Here is a 17,316-nt window from a genome sequence, read left to right on the forward strand (position 1 = left end):
TTTTTTCTACATAAAACAAAAAGGGTAAGTAATACATGTAAGCAGGTGCATAATATCCTTTTTTATAGATATTAATTTTCACCCATTGATAACCTTTCCTTGTATTACCCACGAAAAATATGATTATCTTTGAAAATACTTTATAAAGAAACGCGCACCCCCACTTTAGCAGTTAACAATTGACCCATTTAATTTTTATACATCCCGAAAATAGAGTTATAAAATGCAAAAGTATATAAGCGGAATGATAATCTAAAAAAAAACCATGTGCAGTCAAAATGAATGGTTCATTATATTCAAATATTCTTTTACAGAATAACGTTGAAAACAACAAAGAAAAGTCTATCAAGGTCAAAGTTCGCAAAAGAACCAAAATAGCTAATAAACAGCTCGGTAAGTTACCATAAAAAATCCAACTGAGCTGTCCTAACGTTGTTCACGTTGCTCCCTACAGCTGCACTCGTACAGGCTTATAATGAAAACCATATGCCAGACAAAAAAATGAGGAACGCCCTGTCAGAGCTAATTAACTTACCGCCTCGGGTCGTCGATGTTTGGTTCCAAAACCAGAGGGCAATACAAAAGAAAAAGCTGAGGCAAAGCGGAGTTCCGAGTGGGACACTCTATCGCTTTCGCTCATACGAGCCAAAAGGGTATTTAAATTTGAAGCCCACTCAAGAGGAAGTTGCCAAATCGCAAGCGCCGACTCCTTTTTTCAGTGATTTGGATTTTCTCGAACTGCCAGCATTCCGGTAGTTTTTTATTTACAATCATCTGATTTCCTTTTTTGGAATAAAAATTTCCGGGCAATTCACACTATAGAACTACCAACGAAAACTCACTTTTAAACTCTACATTACCTTTTCCACCAATGGACTACTTGAATATAAGTAATCTCGGCGACAATGGCAATTATAGGCCAGCTCCTTGGTTTCCTAACGATTTGGTGGATCAAGTTCTGGACTTAAACTTGGCTTTAACAGATTCGATGTGTTCTTATGACTTATTTCAGAAAAATAAAACTCTTTAATTATTTAGCCAGTTTGCTTTGTTTGTTTCTTTAAGTAAAAAGTCTCATAAGTTTTAAAAAACCACTTGCTATTTTTTTAAAAAAATAAAATCAATAAATTAAATTTTTTTCATCTTTGAAAGTAAACTCAATGTTAAGTCAAAATAAAGATAAGAATTGAACCGCCAGAGGAAATTGCATGCTTTGTAGGTACTTTAAAATTTAAACGCAAAAGAGTTTATAATTATCAATTTTTAGATTAAAGTAAAGAGAAACACTTTTTACTGGATCATTATGATATCGCAACTCTTTACTTTTTATAATAGAATGTCTACTGACCTGCTTGCCGCAGTTAAGAGTTGTTGAACTAATCATCAAAGTCGAAAAAACATCGAAACTTCAAACGATATTTATAAAGATTTTATTTATTATCCTTAAAAAACTTATTGATCTATTACTTATTAAAAAACGTTTATAGGTAAAAACAAACCAAAAAGCTTATAGGAGAAAGTTTCATAACAACGGCCGAAAGAGAAGCCAGGTCCTACATTTAAAGAAAGGTTTTCTGGCCGCAATTTGTATATAATTTCTATTAAAACCTTAATATGCGTAAAACATTTAGTAAAAAAAAACTCTATATAGTATAAATATAAAAATATTATAGTATTTTTAAAACTAATAAAATTTTTCTCAGGGTAGCAGTGTTAAGTATTTTTTATTTTTATCATAAAAAATAGAGTTTAATCTGAATTTTTTGGTAAAATTTTTATTTTTCTTAAAAATTTTAATGGTTTATAATTTTGTATAAAAAGAAAACTTCTATTTATTGGTTCTTGGTTTTTTATTATAAAGTGTTTAATAGATTATAAGAAATAACTACCATTAAAAAATATATTAGTTTTCTTATTATTTATAATTATTTTTTATATTTATAACTAATATTATTATTAGATGGCACTCTTTACTTGCACACTGGAGACTTTCGAGCCAGTTCTTTGCTTAAGCGATATTTTTTAGTATTATTTATAAAAGATTTACTATTTACTTCGTATATTATTATAATTAATATTTACGTGTTATTATTATGATATAAGAATTTTTTACTTTATTATACTTATCTATTATTATTATTTTACTTTTTTTATAAAATGTTTATAAATTATTTCATTATTTTTATGATAAACATATTTTTTGGTATTTTTAAGTTTTTTTTTTAAATAATTATTAATATTACTTTCGTTTATTTTTATTTTTATCATGAATTTTTATTTTGTTTTTAACGTTTTAATTTTTGCTTATTATCATTTTAATGTTTTTTTCATAAATGTTTCCACAAAATTTATTTTTTGGTAAATTACCTGGTGGACAAAATCACTAGCACGTGAGTATCGTATAGTAAGAAATCTGTAATGAGCGCTATTATACTTCTTTTGGAAAAGCAAAGCATTTAGTTTATTTTTTATTGGTTGGCATTCTTTTTAATTAGAAAATACTTAATGATTGGCCAATTTATTATTTTATTTGCCAGTAAAAATGTATGTATAATTTTTTTACTTTTATTGACGTTTTATATTTTTCAAACTTGAATGTTTTTTTTTTTTAAGAATATTAATATTAAAAATTTTAAAAGTTAACAGTTATTATTACAATACTTTTATTAATTAATTTTTTTTAATTTTTTTCATTACGAAGTGAAGAATTAAATATATTATTTATAACTTCTACGCAAATATTTGTTTTTAATATAAATATTTTAGTTATTATCAAATTTCTATTAACTAATTATTATTTTTCTATATTTCACTTTTTTATTATTTATTATAACATGATAAGAAATAAATTTATATGCTCATCAATTTTCTACTATATAATATATAACACGTTTATATGTTTTGTTTATGTTAAGAAGTTAAAAAAAATAATAATTATGTATTTTATATTTTTAAAATATATAATAATACAATAAAATTTTATATGCAATCATATATTTTTATGGTTTTTTATTATAATAAATGTTTTCTGTATTTTTTACATCTATTATAATAATTATTATTGAAACCCAAAGAAAAAATATTCTTTCAGTTGTTACCAAATTTTTTATGTAATTATACTAACTATTATTTATTATTATATTTACATTTATATTATTATTATTATAAAAATTAATATTAATTTCTCAGTATAATTAACTTTTTTTATTATTGTTTTACTATAATTTTTAATATTATCATGTGAAATGATAACTTTTTATTACTTTATTAAAATATTATTATTACTATCAATATTCTATATTTTTTTATTTTATATTGACATTTTGAAAAATAATAAAATAATTCTGTTATCTACTTTTTACTAACTGTAATCTATTTATTTTATTTTTACGTCATAAACTCCATGTGTTCTAATAATCATCAAATTAACCATTTTCGGTTCCGTATTATATTTCATAGATGTATTTTGGTAATTTTTAGCTATTGGGAGGCGAAATTACAGTTATTTTTTTTATTCTTATATATTTTTTCATTGTTATAATTGCGGAAAATAATATTTTTTTTATTAATTCATAATTATTATTATTATTAAATTTTTAATATATAACCATTCTAAAGCAGGAAGCAATTGACGTACTTTATCTGGATACAACTTACTGTCATCCGAAGCACCAGTTTCCTTCGCAGGTCCCATTTATTTTATTATTATTATTAATATTATTATTAATATTATTGTTATTAATATTATTGTTATTAATATTATTGTTATTATTATTATTTTATTATTATTAATTAGTTTTAAAACTTTTAAGTAATTACAGTTTCATATATTTTATTTTTTTATCAATATTATCCATACTAAAGTTTTACTATTGGTTACTACTATTTTTACTATTTTTACTATAAAAGATATATATTAATATTTTCTATTTTACTTATATTATTATTCCTTTTTATTCTCTTTAGTTTATTACTTACCTTTTACTCTTCTTTATTTATAGAAACTTAACTTTTTTGCATATTCCTAATATTTTTTTCCTTTATTATTTCTGTATTATTTTTTACTTAAGAATTCCCTTTTTTTTTTCTATTTTAATAATATTAAGGAAACTGTTCTCGATCTTATCAGTATAATTGTGTCCGAAACATTCACTCTTTACTCTGAAGTTTTGATAGTCATTGGTTGTTATAGTTTAGGAAAAGAAAATATACTGGCTAAAATAATTCAGGTTTTTATTATTATAATTATGGAACTTTACTTTTTTGTCGATTATAAAATTAATAAACTTTTAATAATAACAAATAAAATTTTGTTATTAGGGAACTTTTTTGTTCCGATTCTGGTGTAAATGTAAACTTTTAATAATAATAAAAAATAAATAAATACGTTTCTTTATTAATCTGATTAGCTCGCTACTATGATTGGCTATTTATAATTTTTTTCCGAAACTTTCTTAATAACTTCTATTACTATTATTATCATTATTATGAAACTCCTACTATATTGTATCTATTCTAATATGATAAGGAACTTTTACTATAATAAGAAAGTTTTAATCCGTATATTTAAATCATTTATCTTATTGGCTCGAATATACCTGCTTCTTTTATGATCGGATATATTTTTTATGTATTATTATAACTTTTTTATATTATTTTTTAGTTTTATGTTAGTATTATTATAATGAAACTTTACTTATCCTCGGTGATGAAATTAAAACCAACTTTTAACATTTATAAAAAAATGAACCCTAAATGATTGGCCCGTTAAAATAAGAATTTTTATTAGTTATTTAAATCTGCCTTTTCTGATCGGCTTTATAAAAGCTTTCTTATTATTATTATGGATCTTTGACTTTTTTTGTACTGACTTTGATATTACAATAAACTCAAAGTTATACTGAATAAAAAAAGAAATACTCTTTTCAAAACTTATTAAGGAATAACAGCTGTTCTTTTCTGCTTCCTTTATGATTGGCTTTTTAATTTATACTGGTGAATATTTTTTGGAAACTTTTTTTGTTAATAAAATAAATATAAATGATGAATAAAAAAATTTTGTTTATTTATTAATTTATATTAATAATAAATATAACTTTTTATATTTATTATATATTTTACTAGCAAAACGCCACTTTAAAAATTGCAGTTCCTTTAGCAAAACTAAAACTTTTGGGCGTCACGCACGAACTTTTACTTCCTCATTTTACTACAAATCATTCATCTGCTAAAGTCCATGTATTGAAAATCGGTTCGTCATTTATTTTTATTCTTATTCTTATTATTATTGTAGTCTTCTTCGTGTTCAATACTGCTTTTATATATTAAATTGCTGCAATATCATTTTATCGGGTCCTTTTTTCCTGCGTAGGAAAGATTGGGCAGTTTGTACGTGGTATGTCGAAGTACGAGCCTAATTGGTCGTTTCTTGAGCGGTATCGAAGCCGCTGGAAATTTAAAAAATGTGTTAATATAATTAATAATAATAATATTATTATTATTACTATCACTAAAGTGCTTGCTATTGTGCCTACTGGCTGGACTACGTGTCTTTTTGAAGGGATTAACCAATACGAAACCAATAATTTTCTTTCTTGGGCAATTCTTTTTTTTTTTTTTACTTTTTTTTATTAATATTATTATATCTTTCTTCTGTATTTACTGTAAATATTATCATGTATTATAATATATTTTGTATTTATTATAATTAAAACCATTACTAACTCTACTTTTTATAGAAAAAAGTTTGAAAATATATTTTTTAAAAATATTTTTATTTATAGTTGATTATCACTATTCTTTATTTCTCCGTATATTTATATAAAAGAACTTTTGATATATATTTTTTTTCTTTAACATTTTGCTATTAACAAAATAAATTTTAGATAAAAGAAGGAAAAAATATTTTTAATTCCGAAAAATTATTAGAAAAAGTAAAGTTTTTTGCGCAAAATAAAGGAAATATAACGGTTTTTACTTTTCTTTTATTTATTACTAAAAAGTTTCATTTGTCATTATAAACTTTTATTTGTACTATAAAAGTTTTTCTGGTGAAAAGTTTTTATGAAGTTATTTTTATTTTTTTATTTATTTATACTAATAAACTTTTATACGAAGCAAAATTTTATTTATTATAATTTAAAAGTTTGTTATTCTTTTTAAATTTTTATAAACTATTTATAAAGTTTATAAGATTTACTTTTTATTATTATAAATAGTTAAAAGTTTTTCACTTGTTATTATTACTCAAAAGTTTGTTAATAATATTTTTGTAAATTTTATAATCTTTATTATTTCTACTTATTATTATAATTAAAAATGTTATATTATATTTATTAAGTTTTATTATATTACAGTTGTTATTCTTTTAAAAAAGTTTTTATAGTTTTTATAGTTTTATTTATTATTATTATTGATATTAGAAACTTTATATTTTTCATAATTTTTATCAATATAAATTTTGATTAGCTTAAAATGTATAAAAAGTATAAAAGTTTTACTTATTATTACTAATCAATTATAAACTCTAGATTTTATATTACTTTTATATAAAAAAGTTTTTATTATTAAAAAAATAAGAAAAAGCGTCAAAGATTTTTATTACTATTAATGAAAACTTCTAATAATGTTTTTGGTAATTCATATTGGAATATCTAAATTTGTCTTATTATTGTTATTATATAACTGTAATGAAAAAAATATTTCAAAGTATTGAAAAGTTTACGAATTAAATATAATTTTACTATTATATTAAAAATATATATATTTTTTTCATTTAAATTTAGTTAACTGTAAGTTTATACCTTTTACTATTATTTTTGTTATTATTATAATAAAGTTTATAATTTACTTATTATTATTGTTAACTTAAAAATTTTTTTATTATAATAACTTTTTGAAAATACATAAAAGTATAAATAACTAATAAACTTTTATACTTTTACTATATTTAAAGCACTTTTCCTGGTGATTTTATTATTTCTTTATTTTTATCATTATTTTATTATAAAATATTATTGTTTATTATGTTTTCATATATTATACTATTAAAAATAATTGTATTTTTCTTATTACCGACTTAGAATATTTTTTACTTCTCAGTTATTACATGTTATTTATTTCATTAGTAGTATTGTTTATTTTTTAAATATATTTATTTTTAAAATGTTATACATATCTATAAACCATTATTATTACTATTTATTTATATTATCAATACTTATTATATATTTTTATAGACTTATTATTTTTACTATTGAGGTATTGAATATTCCTTACAGCGAGCATTCCAGCTTTGACGAACTGCTGGACTTTGTTTCTTATATAAAACCAAGAAAAGTTATTCCCACTGTTGTGTCGTATTTTATTATTATTATTATTATTATTATTATTATTATTATTATTATTATTATTATTATTATTATTATTATTATTATTATTATTATTACTATTATTATTATTATCTTTACTATACACTTCTATATTGTAAAAAAAACTTCCTCTCTTTTTTTTCATTAAAAAATTTTAATTAGTTTTTTTGCAATTGGCTAGTTGTTATAAAAGTAATGATATGATTGGCCCGCTGACACCAATAGATGGGTGTGTTAGCCAAGCGACTTTTATTGATGGTGATTATTTACTTTATTAATAGAAAGCGAACGCCGGCGGAGAAAATTACATGTTTTTTTAAAAATTGCATAAATAATAGAAAGTCCCTACGATATGCTTTTAATAAACTTTTTAATATAAATAATAATAACAATAACAATAACCATAATGAAGAGCAAAAAGACTTCCTTCCCACTTGCCCCGGGCTTGGTATTTTCCTTTAGTCGTATAAATTTAAAAATAAATGGAACTTCTAAAAAGTTTTATTATATAAATTACTAATTACTTTTATATTTTATTTATGTTTCATAATACTCTTATTATAGAACTTCCCGTTTGTTATGGTGACCTGAATAATTCAAAGAGAATTAATGATAATAACATTAACAGCAATAGTAACAGTAGTAATAAGCGAGCCAAGCATGAAGTTGAAGCCTCGTCAAGTCCTTCCAGTTCGAAAGTCAAACAAATTATGATTACTTCTTTCTTTTAAATAAATCTACTTAGCCCATTAAGATTTATTTGTTAGAAAACCATTGTAAGCATCAAAGTTTCGTTTAAGAAGTGTAATTCACGGATGGTAGCGGTATATATAGTGTACTGGTAGATACGCTATTCCTAAATCTAAAGGCATTAATATTTCCATTTATAGATATAAGCACTGTTTCCATTCTATAGTTAGCCTAACAATACGCTTCTTTAATGATTTTAACAAATGGTTTTGGAATCAAACAATATTGCTATCTGTCATCACTCATTGCTAAGCCTGGTTTCATGTTTGCTTTCAGAGGACCTTACTTGCACTGAACATGAGCTTAACGTTCGCAACGTAGCATATTCATACCCAAGATTTCACCAAGGGATTCCCACGCTCATCCTCTGCATATTAGATTTAAAACCGTTTTGGAAGGCGATGCCAGTACTCAACGCGAAGTGGTCACCACATGGAAATAGTCGGTTCTATTTGTGTAATATATTATGTTTACGATTTAAAGCCAAACATTAAACAAGTGTTTTATCTTAATGTTACATAGAAGATTTCACCTGCCAATGGGCTAAGCCTGCCTCGAAGTTTTTACCTTTTTTAAGAGCATATCTTTCTATACGTGCAACCCTAGCATAATTTTGATTTAGTTAGCTAGTTATTGCAACTGTAGAACTCACCTAAGCAACGTGCAACCTTGAGCCAGAGCAATCTACAGGAAGGGTACCTATTATCACGTTCCATTAGATTTCGTAGTTAATTCGCTACTAATGTTAGCACAAGAGTTCAAGTGTTATGAGTAAGGTTACTGAAACTGCATAGCGAATTTGACATTCCTTATACACTATTACTATTTATTATTTGCGGTTCACTTGTGTAATTGTTGCTTAGCAAAGTTAAGCACCAAATTTTTTTGGACATAATTATGTATATAAATGATTTTTTAACTATTTAATTTACATTTAAAAAAGTCATTTTAATTTAATCTTTTGACAGATTAATAAATAAATAAAGTTTAAAGAAAAATATTAATTTCACAAATTTGTCAATTAGTTTATTGTTTGGATTAAATCCTAGTAGCTTTAAGGAAAAAATGGTGCAAGTTGCCGTTAACTAAATTAATAAAAAAGAGTAGGGTAAGATTTGTTTTATTATTAAGATTTACGTGAAAAGCTTAACAAAACTATACCTCGAGGGTATAATGACCTTTAATTTACTTTTTATATGGTTTATAAGAACTATAATAAAAAAGGAAAGCACACTTAAATTGGACAGACTATATTTATATATAACTTTTTTTTTATAATTTGTAAAAGATATGAAGAGTATATACGCACTTAAGTTATGAAAACTATAAAATTATTAAATAGCTTTCTGTCTATGGGAAAATGGATAAGCTTTACATATTATCTGAATGGAGGAATAAAGTAGGACAAGTATACTTTTATTTTCAATTGTAACACTATAACGACTAGTTGAAAAATAAACTACATTACTGTAAAACACGGAGAATAGGCGGCCTTTTATTTTACTATTTATTTTAAAACTTAACTATGATAGATTAAAAAATAATTAATTTTTAAGTTAAATCTTTAATAAAAGTTAAAAATTTTTTGGGGCTTTGCACCCCCTTTTAAAAAACAATAATACTGCTAAAAAGTTAATATTTGTGTTGCTTTTACTGCTTTATCTTTAACTCGGAAGCATAGCTAACAAGTTATGCTTTTGCGCTATTAATATTTAATTGCTTGGAGGTGAGTATAACTTTGTCTCAACACTTTTCACTGGGGCTGTAATCTTTGCCACACATATCTAAGATTTTCCTGTTACTATTTTTATCAACTTTTTAAAAAAGGTTCAAATAAAACAATCCCACGCCATCACTGAAAGAAGGTTAAAAAAATAATATGAGAGAATTGAAGTGCATTCAATAAAACAATCCTACTTAACTTTATAAAAGCATGATTAATAAGTTAAATCACTTTATTATTTAATATTAGGATGAAGACCAAACTAACTCAGTTAATAAGTATTCTAGCTAAGGTTGAAAGGAGATTTGGAGTTTTAACAATGACTATTTTAAGCACTCCACTAAGATAGGAAGCAAAAACGTCTACAGGCTTGATACCTTTTGGCACTGAGTAACAACGATAGTATGCTCCGCAATGTCTTTCTTTCTTATGACAAATAACTCCTCCCAAAAGTTCTTCTTTTGTGTCTTCGATCTTTTCAGCTATCTTCTTTACTATATTTCTGTCAGTAGCACATACTATTAAGCAGCATTCCTTAAGTTCAATAGAGATTTCGTCTTTAGTGAAACCAGGCAAATCTATCTTAAATATTATGTTTTTCTCATCTTCTAAAATATCTGTCAGTGGAGGCTTTTTGCAATGACTGGCCCGGCAAGGAAAGGAGGAATTTATAGGAAGAAGGTTGGAAAGTGGAGGTGGAAGCGGATTAGGAAGGGAAGGAGGAGTAACTTCAGGAATAGGAGGAGCCACTCCTGGAAGCACGGACATTGCTAAAGCAAAAAAATAGAGAAGTGACTGTATTCAAGTACAAGTATATTGATAAATTTCTAATTCATCTTATATACCCACTATTAAACAGAATTTAATTTTAAATGGAAGTGATAATCATCTTCAAAATTTTAAAGGATATTCTCTTAAATAAAGTTTATTTTTATATAAACATAGCCACCAATAAGTAAATGGCATACTATCAAAAACATATCCTAAAGTTATCTGTAACTTTAACTCTTTTGGGTGGTCCAGAACGTATAAATATTGGCTTATACTTACTAGTTGTTGTAAGATAAACCGAAGGCGATAAAATAGCTATTAAGTGGATAATACCCAGGTCACATAGTGTACCTACCGCTTAATTTATTATCCAGCCGCACTGTGTCGTTTAAAAATCTAAATAAAAAAAGTTTAGGTATCTTCACCCCCATTAAGACAGGAATAAACGATAAGTTAAAAAGCGGTATCGCAGTTGACATACATCTAATGCATTATTATACACAAGTCATATAATTTAAAAAAGGGTATAGATTAACAAAAAACACAATATATGACTTTTTTTTTAAGCGTTATCATTGAGCTTTGCGTTATGCATTATTTCAAATAGAAGTCACATGAATATAAAGCCTCATTTCCGTTTCGCCATTTTCTTACTTGTTTATAATGATGATTCATTAATGACAAAACTATTTAAGTAAATAAGCGTTTTATCTCACTCCATGTTTATATTTCTACGTGCGGACTTTTTAGGCTGAAAGCCATGTCATGATAATATGTCTATTTTAAAAACTTTTGAGTTTATTAAAGAAAGTAGGCATAGCTAAAACTTAACAAATTATGTTGATTATAAAAACGCCATGTTGAGATTTTACAAAACCCTAAGTTCTAACAATTTTTCGCAGTACATAATTTTAATGTTTTTAAGTTGAATTCTTAGTGTTTTTACGGTGTTTGATTTCTATTTTACCGGGATAGGTAGCTTCTCACATACAGAAATGATATCAGTGTAAAAAAAAATGTAAGCCTTTATTACAACCAAGCAAAGTAGAATTTTAATTATAGTAAAGTTTAAATAAACTTTTTGTATCGTCTAATCCCTTTTTGAATCTTTTTTAAGACAACCTACATAAGGGTCGAGTTCGTTGTTTTAAAAGTTTAATGGGCTATACTTCATTTAAAAACCTTCATGCTTTTGATCAGTGAAGAGCAAACTTAGCAAGAGAAGCGAAAAAAGTGATTTTATTATATTAAAGGCTGAAGAAGGGTAAAGAAATGAGATTCAGATATGCAAACCGTTAATTCTATTTTCATGCCCTTTGCGCGAAAGAAGATAAAGGCCTTAATGTCACATTTTTATTGGTTTTATTTACAGATAAATATTATGACGTTATTAAATAAAACGAAACTTAAAAAAATATTACTGCGTTTAAATAAAGTTTGCCTCGGTATAATTATTAAACCTCAGGGAGTACCCTAGTTGAAGATGCTTACCTGAGTAACTTTAAGAACTAAGGTGCTTTTATAGGGAGGCTGACAATTTTTTATATTTAGTCAAAGGAGACTGTTTAAGTTGTTTCCTCTTAGCTGGCCCGACATAAATAACATACGTTACGATAACTAACTATAAATATCTTTAGGTAAATCTGCTTCTTTTATGTTTTGAAGGGAAAAAGTACCTATTAGATTAATTTTTGTTGCTAGTCCTTTTTAGAAGAATTAGTAAAGGGAGTATTAAAACAATATTGACATTATGACAGTATTTGTTTTAATACTATTCCTTTATATAAGCAAATACTAAAGTTCTTAATGTAAATTTTAAGTGTTAAATAGTTTTCAAGAATGTTTTAAATAAATTTTAAAAACTTAAAATATAGCATAACATGATTTATCGCTCCGCATCTTAACTGTTAAATTTAAAGGGTATTTTTCTTATTTACTTTTTATTTTAATTTTATACTAAATAAATTTGTTAAACATCGAATTGCACTAGAGAAAGAGAAAAATAGGTCTTTAGTCTTCTCTATCTGATCAACTTCTTCATTTTATTAAGTATCTAGTTCTATAAAATATACTATATTTGAATTTGTAGTAATTTCCCACATTCCAATCGCAGATCTTTTACTTAGGTTACGATATATAGTGTAGCCACGGGCATATCGCTGGAAGACAAAACACTACAGTAATGGAATGACTCGCGCGCGACGTCTTTTTCATTATTGTTTTAATGTTATAGTAATGTCGAGCTCTCTAAATTTTTAAAACGAATTATTACCCATGTCTTAAGTCTATAGTTACACTAATTATGTTACTAGTTAAACAGAAATAATTCAATAGGTCTGGAGTAGTATGAAACATAAAATCTTTTGAGAAGGAATTATAAAGTATTATTATTCGATTATTGGTGCAGTTCTTCTAAATTTTTTATCTATTTCTCTAAAAAAAAGTTTCTTTGATAGATTGAAAGGCACCCTTTACTTTTTTGAGCTTTTAATTAACAAGTTACTATGCTGAAGCCACAGAAGCCAAAATAAACTATTATTAATAAAATATTAAGCATATTAAAGACAGCTAGCTTTTAGAGGTGACTGTAAATCTCCTACTGTTTTAAGTTAAAGAAAATTCGTTACTTATAGGTGAGAAAAAGGTGGTTAGGCATCATTATTACATCTACCAATTTTTTTTTTTATCAATTTTTTTATAATTCTGACTTTTTCATTCCTTTTCAGTATACTTTAAGGGCTAGATTGCTATTAAGTGTGTGCTCAAATACTAAAAAATATTTCATAACAGTAACAGAAACTTTATTTTTGGTGGCCCATGATTCAATTATTAATCAATTACCTATTATGAAGTAGTAGTCATTTCGGGAAATAAAATAAATTAGTTTACCTAATAAAAACTTGTTAAACAAAGCTCTCCCTCCACTCCTGCTCTAGCATTCGCACTTTGCTTTTAATTGGGCTCTGACAGTTTCCTAATATATATTTAGTTTTACAAATATTTAAATCTTAGAAAACTATAGTAATTAAAATTTTTTATTATTTCTTTTAAATTTGTGAGTAACTATTAAATTTATTATTATTACTTTAATAAAACTTTGGTTATAAAGTTAAAAACATTGACCATATAATTTTTTGGGCTCTTATAATTTGAAACTTTAAGTAACTCACATATATTTAAGTGAAGATCTTTAGTTACAATAGTTATTATGTAAACAAGAAATACCTTTAATTGCATATATTATTCTACCGAAAAGAAAGTAACAGGAAGTATCTGCGTAAATAAATAATAATTTTCGGTGCACTTATTGACATGACTTTACCATAATCAAGATATTTTAGGGATGAATGTTTCATTAAGTGATGATTATCGTAAAAATGGTTGTAGGATGACTAATAAATTTTAAATTAAGAAACCGAGAAGTGTAATACACCACTGACTAATAAACTCATATAAAGACGCCCAAGATAGGTGCACTTTACGTAACATAGCAGAAAAAAACAACAGATTCTGTTTATAGGTTACGTCTACCTAGTAACCTGATATCCTCTTTTTTTTCTAATATCATAAATGATTTTTGCAGATTCTCAGCAAAATCATGAGCAAATCGCTTACTTTTGATAATAACTTATATAATATTGCGTAATTCGTAATTAGTTTCAACTTGGTACACTTTTATATATCAGTTATACTGGGCAAAACACAGTTAATTACAGGGTCTGACCCGGATGATAGTTTTATCTTAACCAAATGTAATAATACGGAAGAACTGAATACATTTAGCAAGTAAAAATAACTCACTAAACTAGAAAGAAAAAGCTGGCCTTTAAAAGAACCTAATATAAAATATTTTGATATAATAAATCCAGAAAAATTAAAGATAATAAAGTGTTCCTGTAAAGGTTGCTGTAGAAAAAGTTGTAAATAAGTATTGAGCGCTGACGTATTTCAAAGTTAGAAAATCATCTTGTAACAATAGTAGTCATTTAAACGTACTAAATTATGTCTTAAAATTTTTATTAGAAAATTTAAAACTTAAATGCAACATTAAGTTCACGCAGCACGTCTGAGTGAGAGTTTTTTAAAAGCTTTATTTAGTTTAAGTAGCGCCAGCAGTACAGGTCACTGCCACACGTACCTGACTAGTTAAAGTCTAAAAATGTGTACGATTCGCTTTTTTAGTATGTACTTTTCTGCTATTATTATATCTGATAAATTTTTATTTAAAACCATTTTATTATATAAATTTGAACAGTTTTGACATAACTTTAATAGATTAATTATAAAGTGAACTCAACTCCGAGTAAGGAGCACTTATAATGGAATAAAAAAAGGCCTGCCTTATCAAAGCAAGAAAAGAAGCACAAGTTAAAAACAAGAGCTCAAAAATAAATCCTTTAGATCTTAAATTAATTTTATTTACCCAAAGTGTTTCTTTGCCTTTTTTTTTTTTTAAAAAAAGTTTACTTTTACAAAGATCGATCCATAAAAAAAGAAGTGGGCCAGTTAGGAGACATGCTAAATTATGTATATATCAGCTAACCCGCGCTCAATATTTTTCTTCTACCACTTACTCTCCCAAACTTAAATGGGGTGGAGGAGACCGCCCCAACTCGACTAACAGGAGGGGGACCGAGGGTATTTCTCTCTACGAACCCCCGAGAGACTGCTACTTGCATGAGCCGCTTCAACGCGGTCTGCCAGCCGTTCTCTATACCGCCTTTGACTTCGTACTGGCTACAGTCGTCTTAAAACTTTTAACGCAAAATTAATAAGTACGTACCGCTGGCACCTAGACGCTCGACACACATGGCAAAAACGGGGAATTTGGACTTTCTCAAGATGGCCACCAGCCGGTATCTTTTGCTGAGTTGAATGAGCTCTCGTCGGAACACCTGAGCATCCCATTGGAGTTAGGTGGAGGCCTCAACGGAAGCTGGTCACTGTCATTTTACGGATTGAACAAAATTTACTTTACACCTACAGTCGAAGCGACACTATACTTATATGTTCCCCTCCAACTTAGTTTTAATTAGGGGAAACAGTTGATAGTTTTAAGAGCGCATTGTTTACTACTAAACTGCGAGAACCAGCCGTAAAATTGGGTTTCACCCTGGTTGTCTACCAGATTATTTAATAAACCTTATTCGTCATCGCCGCTGGTCAATTCTCATGATCGCTGCTACACAAAACCCCGACGACCTAACTGCTTTTCACAATAGTTGCTAAGAGGCGAGGCTGCAGGACGCGCCCGCAGCGGCCGACGAAGGAAGGTAATCATTTCAACGCATGTTAAAAGAACTAAAACCCCTGTCAGCCACCACCTTCACCGCTTATACTGGCGTGCTGGTGGTTTGTTGGCGCTCTTTGCCAACCATCCAGCTGCTTAGTGTGTGTCTATAACTCGACGACCTTAAAAGACTAAGGGCAAGACACTACAAGGTCCTTAACCGCCGGCGCTGAACTTATCAAACCGAGCACAGTTGAAGGAATCGCTGATTTAGTCTCTTGGTTTCCAACTGAAAACACCTGGTTTTGACCTGCAATAGCAAGTGTTAAAAAAGTTGCCGCCGATGGCTGCTAAGAACGTTTCTTGTTTGGCAACTTTTTTTTTTGCAACGTCACGTGTCTCCCTCCCAACAGGAAGGAAAACAGCCACTGTTGTGATTCTACTCAAAACTTCGCGCTCTCTTCAGAAGGTCCTAGCAAACGTTGCCCAACAGCCGCAACACCGGACGGGTTCTCCTAGGAAGGCCAGGAGGGTTTGTAAAAGCACAAAAAACGCTTTCAAAATTTGATTTGAATTTAGAGGAGACCACTCAACAAAATAACAACTTTTACACTTTTTTTAGCGAACCACTCGGACATTAAATTATAGGAAATGCACAGGCGAAAAGACCTTTGACAGTATATGGCACCAGAATCTCCTACTTTTCCAAACTTGCATCGATGCAAAAGCACTTTTTGTGTAAGGATTAGCGCTGTACTGTTATCAAATCGTCGACTGACAGCTGGTACTCCGCGAGGCTTGCTGCTCTTATCACTGCTCTTCGTTTTTTACATACTGAAAGGTTCACTCTATGCGAATCCCCTCACCAGTATCGCACTCTACGCCGAAGACACTGCAGTTAACGCGTCCTCAAGAACTCTTGACATTAAGGCAACGCTTACACGCTACTTAAAAACATTTCTCTACTGGAAACGGTATGGACACTACCTGCACCTCTAACCCCCGAAGATGTTTAGATTCCGTGGGACCCTTAAGCCAAATACCAGTGGTTAAGCGACCAACGTGATGGTAACACGCAGACGTTGGGTAAAGGTCAAAGCGGCAACCCACACACTTACCAGCTGCTGTGCACAAAAAGCTTAATGTTCCGCACGATAACTTCGCCCTTATAAGGTGTGGGTACTCCATCGACAGTTGCACTCCTGCAGACGCAACAAGAAAGAGCTTGCAACTATCGACCGGAGCATTTTACTTCGTACGCAATGACACTTTCTACGACGATTTGGTCCAGAACGACTTGGTCTTTTTTAAAAATGCATAGTAGCATCCAAACCACCAGTGGACTTAAGTACTTCCATATAAACCCTGAATAGGCACACGCCTTCCGCCGGTCTCTTGATGTGCTTTAATTGCACCTCTTCTGTTAGGTTTCCTGCCACACCAAAAAATGTATGCCCGCTCTAAGGGGACGA

The 17,316-nt window shown here is 27.8% G+C and overlaps 1 protein-coding gene and 1 long non-coding RNA gene across 3 annotated transcripts; both read left to right on the forward strand.

The window, feature by feature from the left end:
• Window positions 1-278: 278 nt before the first annotated feature.
• Window positions 279-1,030, forward strand: LOC135142507 (uncharacterized). Its single transcript, XM_064074222.1, has 3 exons — window positions 279-393; window positions 455-752; window positions 823-1,030. The coding sequence occupies exons 1-3, from the start codon at window positions 279-281 to the stop codon at window positions 1,028-1,030; spliced, it is 621 nt and encodes a 206-aa protein (XP_063930292.1).
• A 94-nt stretch (window positions 1,031-1,124) lies between these two features.
• On the forward strand, window positions 1,125-8,233 carry LOC135142503 (uncharacterized). Of its 2 annotated transcripts, none has more exons than XR_010282554.1 (12): window positions 1,125-1,219; window positions 1,336-1,569; window positions 1,961-2,025; window positions 3,619-3,687; window positions 4,107-4,229; window positions 5,125-5,251; window positions 5,372-5,464; window positions 5,516-5,598; window positions 5,886-5,969; window positions 7,261-7,358; window positions 7,652-7,818; window positions 7,935-8,233. It is a non-coding gene; the product is annotated as an uncharacterized LOC135142503 (long non-coding RNA). The 2 variants fall into 2 exon arrangements; XR_010282555.1 differs by having other exon boundaries at window positions 7,261-7,338.
• The last annotated feature ends 9,083 nt before the right edge of the window (window positions 8,234-17,316 follow it).

Source organism: Zophobas morio, unplaced genomic scaffold, assembly GCF_036711695.1.
Source record: "Zophobas morio isolate AGI-343-1 ecotype UQ-CSIRO unplaced genomic scaffold, CSIRO_AGI_Zmor_V1 ptg000048l, whole genome shotgun sequence".
Lineage (NCBI taxonomy): Eukaryota > Metazoa > Arthropoda > Insecta > Coleoptera > Tenebrionidae > Zophobas > Zophobas morio.